Genomic DNA, 13311 nt, shown 5'->3' with positions numbered 1-13311 from the left:
GGTGGATTCTTTACAAACTGAGCTATCAAGGAAGCCCTATTTTAATATCAAGTTAATATTAGCTTTATAAAATCAATTGGGACACTTTCCATTGTTTTTCTGCTCCAGAACAGTTTGTGTACCATTAAGACTATTCCTTGAAAGATGGAAACAATTCAACTTTGTCTCTGGACCTAACCTCTTTTTACAGGTAATTTTTGGCAAATTAAAAAAACTTTTGAAATAATTTCAGATGTACAGGGAACTTGCAAAAATAACACAGAATTCATGTATACCTTTTACTCAGATTTCTCTAGTTTAAACAATTTATATAACCATAGTGCACTTAATCAAAATAAAACTAACATTGGTACAATACTAAGAACTAAACTACAGGCTTTATTTCAAATTTACCACTTTTTCTCCTAATGTTCCTTTTCTGTTCCAGGATTCAGTCCACTGAGTTGTGTCTTCTTAATCTTCTCTAATCTGTGATAGTTCTTCAATCTTTCTTTGTTGTTTATGACCTAACACTTTGAATAAGTCTGTTATTTTGTAGACTGTCTCACAAGATAAGTTGAGTTTATACATCTTTGGCCAGAATACTACAAAAGTAGTGTTTGTCTTTCTCATTGTGTAATATCAGTGAATGAGAAGATATATATATATAACTTACTGTTGGTGATTTGGGGACAACTTTTTTTAACTTTTAAAAGCTTTTTTAATATGGAAAATTTAAAACGTACACAAAAATGGAAGGAGTAGTATAATAAATCCCCATGAATCCATCAATTAGCTTCAAGAATTATTGATACATGGCCCATCTCATCTCGTCTATATCATTCTTTTTGGGAAAACTTTTTAAAAATTTAAATTTATTTTTAATTGGGAATAATTGCTTTACAATATTGTATCAGTTTCTGCCATATATCAACATGAGGGACAACTTTTCAAAGCTTATTTTTTCACTAGTTCAGTTTTTCTTCTTGAAAATTTAACTGCATGGAGTTATACAGTGTGCTCTGATACAATCTACAAAGTATCCTTGGTGTTTCTTTCTTTTTTAAAAAATAGTCTTTATTATTGTTATTTTTTATTAAATAAATAAACTTGGCTATGCTGAGTCCGTGTTGCAGTGCTCAGGCATTCTCTATGTATTAAGGCACGTGGAAGCTTCTCTATAGTTGTTAAGTCACCGATCGAGGGCTTAGTTGCTCTGTGGCATGTGGGATTTTAGTTCACCAAACAGGGTTCGAACCTGTGTCCCCAGCATTCAAAGGCTATCCTTGGTGTTTTTGCTTATATCCCTTTCTTTTGCCTTTTAAAGCCTGGTTGCTTAGGCTTTGAGCTCAGCTGTCAATGTGCCTGAGAGGCTGTGCCACAAACCAGCTCTTGGCAAATTGATATCACCCTGCCCTCATCCTCAAGCTTTAGTTTCTTCTAATAATAATAATAGTGCTTATCTCATGGCATCAGGCAGAGTAGTAAATGGTGTGGTGTGTGTGAAATGCATAGAAAACTTCTTGGAACATGATGAGTGTTTAGTAAATGTTAGTTATATTTACTATTAATTTCAATTTACATCAACAGTTACATATAGTACTTAAAAATGATAATTTTGAAAAAAATATGTCTGTACATTTTCCTGTGGTGTAGTTTTATAGCTTGATTTAGGCCATACATTGTTCTTTTAGCAAATTAATCAGCTTTTGTCTAATACCTCATAAGGACCTGGGTGCATTAGGAAGTATATCTGTATGCAAATAACCAAGACTCCTAATTATAGTAATTTAAACAAATGTAGAGATTTATGCTCTCACTTGTAAGAAGTCCAGAGGTGGGCAAACCAGGGCAGAATGATGGTTCCATAAAGTCATCAGGGATCTAAGCCTTTTCGCGTTTTTGGCTACCTCAGTCCTAGTGAATGGCATCCATCCTCAAGATGATGAATTCGTGGCTAGAATTCCAGGGATTAGATCTTAATTCTAGGGAAGGCAGAAGGGGAACATGAGAGGCAAAAGAGATCCTTTCAGTTGACTCAATTCTGTTTGAAGGGTTCTCTGGAGGCCCCACTCATTATTTTTTGGTTACATATCCTTTGCTACCCCTCGTTGAAAGGGGGAGGCAGGAAATGTGTGCTTAAATTTAGCTGGTCTCATTGGTACTCCAGATCAATCCAGGAATCTGTTAGTGAGGGACATGGGAGAATAGATGCAGGGAGGCAACTGTCCGTGTTTGTCACAGTCCCTGAAGCACCTTCCCTCCTCAGAGCAGAAGCAGCAAACAGGATCTTACGGAAGGCACAGTGACCTACCCAAGGCTCTGGAGTCTGCTGCTCACAAAGGGCCTTCTCTGAGATTTTACATCCTAAGAATCAGCGTTTCCCACGTGGCACAATGGTAAATAATCTGCCTGCCAATCAGGGGACACAGGTTTGATCCCTGGGTCGGGAAGATCCCCTGCAGAAGGAAATGGCAACCCACTCCAGTATTCTTGCCTGGAGAATCCCAGGGACGGAAGAGCCTGGTGGGCTACAGTCCATAGGGTTGCAAAGAGTGGGACACGACTAAGTGACTAAACTACCACCAACACACATGTTCACAAAAAGTTATCCAACACCCTCCTCTCCCTGTGCGTCTTCACGTGAAACTCTACACCACTGTTAGAAAAAGGCTCTATTTAAATAATCTTTGAGATTTTTTTTAAAGAAACATATTGATAGTGTGCCCATATTTACTGATTATCTGATTGTCTTGGTGGGCACTCAAAAAATTTCTCAGGTCTGCCCCCAATTATATTGTTACAGGAGTTCTGAATTTATTATAAGGAATTCAAATGATGGAGAATAGATTGAAAGCATAGATTTAAAAAAAATCTAGAGTGAAATTGATATATATTGCTGTGTAGAGTTTTGGATGGCACTTGCTGGCATTTCCATTCCCTGGCATTATCTTGTCTGGATGTAAGTTTAGATGGAAAGTCATTTGGGTGATCCTGTCTGGGGCTCTATTGTATTGTAGCACTTCTCCTGACTTCCTGAGAACTCAGAGTGCACTAGTTAAGGTGAGGATGGAAGTATCCCAGGGCTGGTAATGCACTTAAATTACTTGACTCACTAACAGTAGGATAATGACAGGGAAACTGGGGAGGAATTGGATTTATATTTTGTTGTTAAAGTGATATGTTCCCAGGTGGCGCAGCGGTAAAGAATCCACCTGCCAATGCAGGAGATGCAAGAGATGTGGGTTCAATCTCTGGGTTGGGAAGATCCCCTGGAATAGGAAATGGCAACCCACTCCAGTATTCTTGCCTGGAAAATTCCATGGACAGAGGAGCCTGATGGGCTAGTCCATGGGATCACAAAGAGTCAGCCACGATGGAGCAACTGATTGTGAGTGCATGCATGGTATAGTCAGTTTGGAGTAATGAGAAAAGAGAATTCTCACACAGTCTTGTGGTCTGTGTGGTCTTGAGGGAGAGCTGAGTATTGGAACAGCGGGAAAAGCTGACACCTTTTGTGGGTTATTAGCCAATTTTTGTAGCCTCAAGGCAAAGAAAATTCCTGTTGGAAGGGTAGCATTAGGTGATTGGTTAGGATGCTATAGGGTGGGTATGTTTACCTAGTATGGGGTCAGGGAGCTGGATGGTTTCGATCAGGATTCTCAGGGCAACGGTTCCTATGGGGCTTGGTCTGTTTGGGAGATGACCTTGGTACAGGGCCTTGGCACAAGACTTTATGTCTGTGACCTTGGTACAGGGCTCCACGAATCTTTCAACTGTGACAGTTGTTAAACCGCGTTTAAACACTTCCTTTTCTAATCTTTCTTCCTCTGTTCTTTTTTTTTTTAAAGCACTTTTGCTCTCCCACTGAATTTGCAGTTTTATTTATTTTTTAAAATAATTTAATTTATTTTTGGCTGTGCTGGTCTCATTGCTGTGTGGGCTTTTCTCTAATTGTGGCAAGCAGAGGCAAGTGCCGAGTTGCAGTGCTTGGGCTTCTCATTGCCGTGGTTTCTCCTGTTGCGGAGCACAGGCTCTAGGGTATGTGGGCTCAGTGGCTGTGGCTCCCAGGCTCTAGAGCACAGGCTCAAGGGTTGTGGCACACAGGCTTGGCTGATCTGTGGCACGTGGGATCTTCCTAGACAAAACATCCACCCTGTGTCTCCTGCATTGGCAGGCCGATTCTTTACACTGAGCCACCAGGGAAGCCCCCCATTTGCAACTTTAAGTCTTGGAACATCCTAAACTTCGATGAAGTGAGGAGGAGCAGGCATGGCACCGGTGTTTGGAGGCTGGGCTTGTGTTTGAATCCTGACTTCCCTGGTGGCTCAGATGGTAAGGAGTCTGCCTGCAGTGCACGGTTTGATCCCTGGTTTGGGAAGATCCCCGGGAGGAGGAAATGGCAATCCACTCCAGTACTCTTGCCTGGAAAATTCCATGGACAGAGGAGCCTGGCAGGCTACTGTCCATGGGGTCGCAAAGAGTCAGACATGACTGAATGACTTCACTTTCTTTTCTGTGTATTTACCAAGTGACTTCAGGCATGTTTAAGCCTCAGTTTCCTCATCTGTAACATGGGGATCATACTTCAATATTTCTTATAGAGTGTATATATATATATATTTTTTTTTTTTTTAAATGAGGATTAAAGAATGAAATGCTCTAGGCAAAGCCGTTCACAATGGCTTCACTCAGTAAGTGGTGCTGTTATCACTGGTGGGAGGAACTGGACCAGCGAAGGTCAAGGCAAGCATGTAACATTTGGAGAGAGTGGCTTAGGCAAGGAGGCTGATGCTTTTCTCTCACTTAAATGGCTGCCAGAGGTCAGGAGCCACAGTGTTCTGCAGCCATCCTGGTTGTACTCCAGGTGTCATTTCTTGAATGTGGTCTGTGATGTCTCAGCTTGTCACTCAGCCCACATTTACCAAAGGCTTACTATGTGCCGAGTCTTTGGTAAGTTTGGAGAACTACAGGATGACATGGTTATCCCAGTGTGGGTACCACCAGCCTGAGCCAGCTACCTGGCCACAGGATTGCCAAGTCTAGGGCTTGGTGCTGAGCAAGATATTTCCTCTTTCACAAATACTCTGTACCCTTCTCACACAAAATGCAAGCTTGCATGCATGCATGCTAAGTTGCTTCAGTCATGTCTGACTCCTTGCAACCCCATGGACTGTGACCCACCAGGCTCCTCTGTCCATAGACTTCTCCAGACAAGAGTACTGGAGTCGGTTGCCATGCCCTCCTTGAAGGGATCTTCTTGACCCAGGGATCAAAGCTGCGTCTCATGCCTCCTTCATTGGCAGGCGGATTCTTTACCACTAGCGCCAGTTGGGAAGCCCAAATGCAAGCTTGGACCTCCACAATGTTTAAAACCAAACCAAATAAAGCAAATGCACTTTTCTTTATTCCTGAGAAATCTACCAGAGTCACCTTCTCTGCCTACCCTCTCATTAGCTGCCTTCTTTCTTCTCTTCTTAATCCCTTGTTCAGGATGACTGTAGGAGTAAGACAATAGACCCACCACTCCTCTGAGAGTGCTGGGTCACCACTGACACCCTCACCGCCAAAGCCATCCGCCTTACCGCAGACCACGCGTACGTGGCTCTGAAGCAGTGCTGGCCAGTGGAACCCTCTGTGATGCTGGTGGATGCTATTCTGTGTCGCCCAGTACAGGAGTTATGGCCCATATGACCATTGTACGTTGAAAATGTGGCCAGTGTGACTGAGGAACTGAAATTTTAATTTAATTTAATCTTGGTTAATTGAAGTGTAGTCACACATGTGGCCTGTGGCTGGTATATGAGGTCAGCTCTAGTTCTTGCCCTATTGCTTCTGTCCATTTCTTTCTGGAATCCCTGTTGTTTTTTAGCCTTGGTGGCACAGCATTCTTCTGGCTTTCTGTTAGCTCCTCTCACTCCTGTGCCCATTAAAACAGCACCCCCAAAGGGTTTATGTTCACCCTCCGCCCTCTCCTCTTGAGTTCTGAGTGTAAGACCTGTGGACGTGACCTCCAGCACTTTCTCTAGCCCTCATTCTTCTTGCTGGCTTCAGACCACTCTTTCCAGCCGCAGCCTGGTGCTGCCACGTGGGTGTTCTGCAGTCAGTCACCTTGAATTGACCGTGACCCTAACTGAAATCACTATCATTTCCACATCCACTAACCCTTTCCCCTCCCTCTGGCTCTGCTGTTTCCTCTGACAGCCGTTGGCCTTTCCTCTCTGGCATCACCGCTGTCGTTCACTCCCTCACTCTTGTGGAGTCTTCACATTCCTCTTGCACAGCCCTCTGCATTCATTCTCAAGGGCTCGCCCTCTTTTAATGATTCTAAAAGCACATGCTGCTGAAAATTTGCTAAATTCAGAAAAACACAAAAGGAAAAGAAAACTTGCCTGTGATTTGAACCACCCGGAGACCCATGTACAATTTTTTTTTTTTGGGTGGGGAGCTGTGACTTCGCACATGTAACCTCTTGTAACCTCTTGCCTGGATTACTGTGGCTCTGAACCCTCAGTGTCTCCCCAGTCTAATCCACTGCTATTTCCCTAGGCATGAGTCTAATCATGTCATTCTTCTGTTCCGCTCGTAAATCTCCAGAGGCACCCAGTTGTCTGTTGAATTAAATTTGTCCCCACTGATGGGGCATCACGCCAAGCTGACCTCCGCTTTCCTAGCTTTCAATGGCTCCGTATGGGAAAGGTTACTGACGTAATGCAACGAGAGACTTGCTCAAAGCAGGAAGTCATAGTATCAGTTTTGCTTGTGACTATATACCTGTTTAATTTGGCTTACATTTATTAGTCATTTTTATTTCCATTCTTTTTTTTCTAGAAAACAAGATTGTGGTAGACAGCTGTATTGTACCAAATTTCGCTTCTTTCAAAATAAAAAAATGCTTTTCTCCATATTATCATAGTAACTGAGATAGTTGCTATTTCCGGTTCTATGTGTATTTTCTAATTATGCAACAGAATACGTTATAGGGTTATTTCCTTTCTTGTGCCCTTGGAGAGGACTCATACCCAAAGCTGAGAAACACTGACTCTGCCCAAGAAGCATCATTCCTGCTGACTCTTCATACCTTGAGTCAATTCAAAATAAATCAATAAACATGGATTGCACTAGAAGAAATGGATTCCTTCATGGGCTGAAGATCTTCTGGATGTTCTTAGAATTTGGGGTCTTTCTAGCAAATGAAATTTGGCCCCTTGACAAAAGGCCATGTTGTCTGTGTCTTGAGCACACAGCAGGGTTGACCCTGGCCTGGCCAATGACAGTGACACACAGCTCACCCGCTCTCTGAGCACTGGCGTAGCTGTAGCCTCATCAGTGTTCAGGAGGTTTTGTCCGGGAGAAGAAGGAGGACAACTTCATCGAGTTTTGTTTGGTGGCCTGAAATTTAATCTTGTGCTTATTGTGAACGGATCTAGCCCTTAATGAATTCTGTCCTTGGCTCTATCTTATTTATCTTTTAACAGCTCCCTGGCACATAGTAAGCAATTAATAAATGGTTGCTATTATTAGGATTATGACTAAAGAGAGGTCTCCACAAACAAATTCTTTGTCCCTGTCTTTTCTCCTGCTCCAGACTGAGGTTCCCAGCTGCCCACTGAATGTTATACACATTTGCACCTTTGCCTGTGCCATTGTAGGTTCTGCCAAGCATGCCTTTCCATCCTCTTCTCATCTTATTAAAATCCTATTCACACATTTCAGGCCAGGTGGATGCCTCTTTCTGGCATGAAACTTCCTTCATTGGAGCCGGTTACCTCTTCCTCTATGCTCTGTGTGGTTTCCATGTGCCACTTGCTACCCTGTGCTGATAAAGAGAAGAAGAATGATTCTTATCCATGTAATTCGCCTTTGCTTTTGTGAAAGGGAGAGCCATGAAACAGCAGGTTTCTGAATGCCTTAGTTTCCAAGAATGCTGGGGTGGGCTTCCATGCCCTCCTCTAGGGATTCTTCACAACCTATGGATTGAACCCAGGTCTCCTGCATTGCAGGCAGATTCTTTACTGTCTGAGTCACCAGAGAAGCCCCTATCTGTAAAATAGAGAAGATAACTATACCCAATTTTCTGTAAAATTGTATCCCAAAATCTGTAAAATTAATATGACCAACCTAGACAGCTATTAAAAAGCAGAAACACTACTTTGCCAACAAAGGTCCATCTAGTCAAAGCTATGTTTTTTTCCAGTAGTCATGTATGGATGTGACAGTTGGGTCATAAAGAAAGTTGAGCACTGAAAAATTGATGCTTTTGAGCTGTGGTGTTGGAGAAGACTGTTGAGAATCCCTTGGATTGCAAGGCAATTAAACCAGTCCACCCTAAAGGAAATCAATCCTGAATATTCATTGGAAGGAATGATGCTAAAGCTGAAACTCCAAGACTTTGGCCACCTGATGTGAAAAACTTATTCGTTGTAAAAGACCCTGATGCTGGGAAAGATTGAAGGCAGGAGGAGAGGGGATGACAGAGGATGAGATGGTTGGATGGCATCACCGACTTGATGCACATGAGTTTGAGCAAGCTCCAGGAGTTGGTGATGGACAGGGAAGCCTGGTGTGCTGCAGCCCATGGGGTTGCAAAGAGTTGGGCATGATTGAGCAACTGAACTGAACTGAAATTGTACCCATAGTCACACAATCTTGAGAGGGTTAAATGAGTTTATACCTTAAAGTGTTCAATAATGAGGCTTTTATTATTATTATAATATATATATGCTCAATAAATGCTAGCAATTTTTATTTTGTTACTGCTGATGCACTGATGAACTTGTCTAATAAATAATCTTTATGATGTTGCCAGCACTAAAGAGATACATTTTCAAGTTCACCTAAGCTACTTTTCATCCTGAAGAGATTTGAGAAATAGTTCAATAATCTCAAATCTCTTTTTCTTTTAGTACCAATTTTATAATACTTTATAAATTCATTTTCATATGTAGCCATCCTTGCCTTCCACATCTACATAGCATCGGGTTTATTGTAGCATGTTAACAACTTGGTTGACCTTCATAGTTGATTTTAGGTATTGAATAATTAGGTATTCAATAATTAGGTATGATTATTATGTATTTAATAATAAGTGAATTTGTTGTTCAGTCACTAAGTCGTGTCCAACGCTTTGTGACCCCATGGATTGCGGCACTCCAGGCTTCTCTGTCCTTCACTGTTTTGTGGAGTTTCCTCAGATTAATGTCCATTGAGTCCATAATGCTATCTAACCATCTTTTCCCCTCTCATCCCCTTTTCCTTCTGCCCTCAATCTTTCCCAGCATCAGGGTCTTTTCCAATGAGTCAGCTCTTTGCAGCAGGTGGCCAAAGTATTGGAGCTTCAGCTTCAGCATCAATCCTTCCAATGAATATTCAGGGTTGATTTCATTTAGGATTGACTGGTTTGATCTCCTTAAAAAATAAGTGTGAATGGAAAGGGATAAACCTACTTCTTATTCCTGCACTGCTGTAATTCTTGAGGGCCTAAAATTCCAGTTACATGGTTATTATAAGGCAATGAATCTAACAGTGCTTTTCTCTGTCTCACATTTCAAAGGAACACGTGTCCAGAGGCCTTCTTCTCCCTTGATGATCTTGACTTTGTCACTTTACACCCAAGTGCAAAACTGTGACAATACCTCCTGCCCCAGCCGCCAAAAGAAACACAGAAGCATATCGTGGTAGAAAAGGGAGAATGGCCCCTTTGTGGTGACTGGCTTGGAATTATAAATATTTTTACTTCTCCCGTAGGAGATGGCTCGTGGAAGAGAGGAGACAAACACGACTTTGAAGCTAAGCAAGCGTACTCATCCCTCCAAACAATCACTCTACTGAGGACAGTGAAACCTGAGTTTGAGAAGTTTTCCATGGAGGTGAAAAGTTCTGTTGAGAAGCAAGGGCTCAGTGAGGAAGATTACGTAAGTGTTTGATTAGGAGCCTAGACCTTCAGTATCCTCAAAACAGTCGTCGAATTAAATCAGATGTGATAAAGCATCCCGTTCTGAATCATTCAAAGATTCCTAGGTTCAGGTCTGAATGTCACTGTTGCTCTGTGTGTGTGTGTGTGTGTGTGTGTGTTTCCTGGCCAACCTTCCTCTCTCCTCCCCATTTCGCCCCCATCACCCCACCCTTCACTTAAACTTTTCCAGCTGCTGCAGGAAGAGAAGTTGCTTTCTGTGGGTGCTTGTGGTCATGCTAAGCAGAGGTCTGGAGACTTCCCTCACCTCTTCTGCTAGCAGCATGTTGGGAGAGAAGACAGATGAAGGATTGCCAAAGTTTGGCATGCCTAACTTTTCCAAAGCTTGGTGGAGGAAGGTATTTTGGATTTTAGAAGGCTCCTTCTTTAGGCCCTCTGTCTTAGCTTCGTGGCCCATCTGCTTCGCTCGCTTGTGGCCCTGTTGTTGCCTCTTTCCGCTGCGGGCTGTTTCCTACTGAAGTACTCCAGAGCACCCCACTTCATGAGTGTGGTTGCTACTCAGCATCTTCCAAGATGCGTCTTCTAACTCCGACTGGAGTCAGGAGCTCAGAGGCCAGGCTCAGGATTAAGCAGCAGGACTTCTCACTGTGTGATCCAGGGCAAATTCCTCAGTCTTCCTCATTTAGACGAGGGTGGGAGGATCATAGATAATCTAGCTGAAATCTTTAGTCAGATCAGATCAGATCAGTCGCTCAGTTGTGTCCGACTCTTTGCGACCCCATGAATCCCAGCACGCCAGGCCTCCCTGTCCATCACCAACTCCCGGAGTTCACTGAGACTTACTTCCATCGAGTCGGTGATGCCATCCAGCCATCTCATCCTCTGTCGTCCCCTTCTCCTCCTGCCCCCAATCCCTCCCAGCATCAGAGTCTTTTCCAATGAGTCTCTAGTACTATCTGGTCAAAAAGTTGGAACCCAATGAATGGTGCCTCTTTTGTACTATTGTTATAAGATCATACTTGTCTTTGTAGGAATTTGCTATCCAGTGACATACAAAGGGTCTTATAAACAGATATTAATGTCTTAAATGCCATATATATACATGTATATAACACATCACTTAAAATATCTTTTGATTTTCTAGATCAGCACTGTCTTCTAGATATGTAATGTGAACCACAAGTGTAATTAAAAATTTTTTGGTAGTCACATGTGAAAAAGTTAAAATCAGGTGAAATTAATTTTAATAATACATTTTATTTCACTTAGATATAAAAATATTTCAACATTTAATCAGTGTAAATTATGATTGAGATTGTATATATTTTTTCTTATATGAAGTCCAATATGTATTTTGCCCTTGCATGCTAAATTATTTCAGTCATGTCTGACTCTTTACAACGCTTTGGACTGTAGCCCACCAGGCTCTTCTGTCCATGGGATTCTTCAGGCAAGAGTACTTGAGTGGGTTGCCATGGCATCCTCCAGGGGATTTTCCAGACTCAGGGATTGAACTTGCATCTTTATCTTGTGCACTGGCAGGCAGGTTCTTTACCACTAGCACCACCTGGAAAGCCCATTTTACCCTTACTGCTGCTGCTGCTGCTAAGTCGCTTCAGTCTTGTCCGACTCTGAGCGACCCCGTAGACCACAGCCCACCAGGCTCCACCATCCCTGGAATTCTCCAGGCAAGAACACTGGAGTGGGTTGCCATTGCCTTCTCCAATGCACAGAATATCTTAATTCAGCTAAAGTGCTTGACCAGTGGCTGCCATATTGGACATCATGGTCTGAATTATGAAAGAAGTAGGGTTTCTGTAATAGAGAGGGGGCTTCCCAGGTGGCTCAGTGGGTAAAGAATCTGCCTGCAATGCAGGAGATGCAGCAGACTTGGGTTCCATCCCTGGGTTGGGAAAATCCTTTGCTGTACTGACTGCAATACGGTAGTTACATTTGGGAAAGCCACCTCACCTCCCGGGCTTCCCTTGTGGCTCAGATGGTAAAGAATCTGCATGCAATGAGGGAGACCTGGGTTCCATCCCTGGTTTGGGAAGATCTCCTGGAGAAGGGCATAGCAACCCACTTCAGTATTCTTGCTTGGAGAATCCTCATGGACAGAGGAGCCTGGTGGGCTATAGTCTATAGGGTCGGAAAGAGTCAGACATGACTGAGGCGACTTCAGTTCAGTTCAGTTCAGTTCAGTCGCTCAGTCGTGTCCGACTCTTTGCAACCCCATGAATCGCAGCACGCCAGGCCTCCCTGTCCATCACCAACTCCCGGAGTTCACTCAGACTCATGTCCATCGAGTCAGTGATGCCATCCAGCTATCTCATCCTCTGTCGTCCCCTTCTCCTCCTGCCTCTAATCCCTCCCAGCATCAGAGTCTTTTCCAATGAGTCAACTCTTGGCATGAGGTGGCCAAAGTACTGGAGTTTCAGCTTTAGCATCATTCCTTCCAAAGAAATCCCAGGGCTGATCTCCTTTAGAATGGACTGGTTGGATCTCCTTGAAGCGACTTAGCACTCTGTAATAGAGCCCATGTTTTTTATAGAAACTTATAGGCTGTAGTCCATGGGGTCGATAAGAGTGGGACACGACTGAGCGACTTCACTTTCATGTTTCACTTTCATGCATTGGAGAAGGAAATGGCAACCCACTCCAGTGTTCTTGCCTGGAGAATCCCAGGGATGGGGGAGCCTGGTGGGCTGCTGTCTATGGGGTCGCACAGAGTCAGACATGACTGAAGCGACTTAGCAGCAGCGGCAGCATGATCGTTTGTCATCGTCGGAATCCTTTGCCCCAGGAGCATGGAAGGGCACAAAGGCCATCATGACTCCTTTAGTAGTTCTGCCAGAGGTGGTCTGTGCCAATATTGAAAGCATCTGAGTCTTTTACATATGCCATTATAGGCTATTTTGCTTTACTAAATTCATATTAATTTTCTGCTTCATATTAAAAACTCAAAAATGGTGTCATCTTGTCTAATGACAAATTTTGTCTTCTTCCTGAAGTTGTTGAAGTTCAAATATTTCAGTATAGGTTGGCCAACACTGATGATATTCAGCAGGTGACAGTTGGCATTCCACTGCTCCACCAGGTATATCTTCTTGATCATTAGTTATCTTGTGTTCAACATATTAAATCTTATTTTAATGGTGAAGTGAAAGTTGCTCAGTCATGTCCAACTCTGTATGACCCCATGGACTATACAGTCCGTGGAATTCTGCCAGGCCAGAATACTGGAATGGGTAGCCGTTCTCTTCTTCAGCGGATCTTCCTAACTCAGGGATTGAACCCAGGTCTCTATTTTAATGGTAGTCTGGGCAAGATCTTCCTGAAAGGTGTACCTACTACAGAGATCCAGAATACATTCCAATCAAAGACTGCTGCTTTAGAGATTATTTGTAGTTGTAGATTAT

General features: G+C 43.0%; 1 protein-coding gene across 2 annotated transcripts in view; it reads left to right on the top strand.

Annotated features, from left to right (window-relative positions):
• Window positions 1-13311, top strand: part of NPR3 (natriuretic peptide receptor 3) — an 80969-nt gene that overhangs the window by 15748 nt on the left and 51910 nt on the right. For both annotated transcript variants that reach the window (XM_070774790.1, XM_070774788.1), the window contains exon 3: window positions 9727-9893. In XM_070774790.1, the coding sequence (XP_070630891.1) occupies window positions 9727-9893 (167 nt within the window). The remainder of the gene's footprint in view (window positions 1-9726; window positions 9894-13311) is intronic.

This window comes from Bos indicus, chromosome 20, assembly GCF_029378745.1.
Source record: "Bos indicus isolate NIAB-ARS_2022 breed Sahiwal x Tharparkar chromosome 20, NIAB-ARS_B.indTharparkar_mat_pri_1.0, whole genome shotgun sequence".
NCBI lineage: Eukaryota > Metazoa > Chordata > Mammalia > Artiodactyla > Bovidae > Bos > Bos indicus.
The sequence above is the reverse complement of the archived record's forward strand: the minus strand, read 5'-3'. Positions and strand labels throughout refer to the sequence as shown.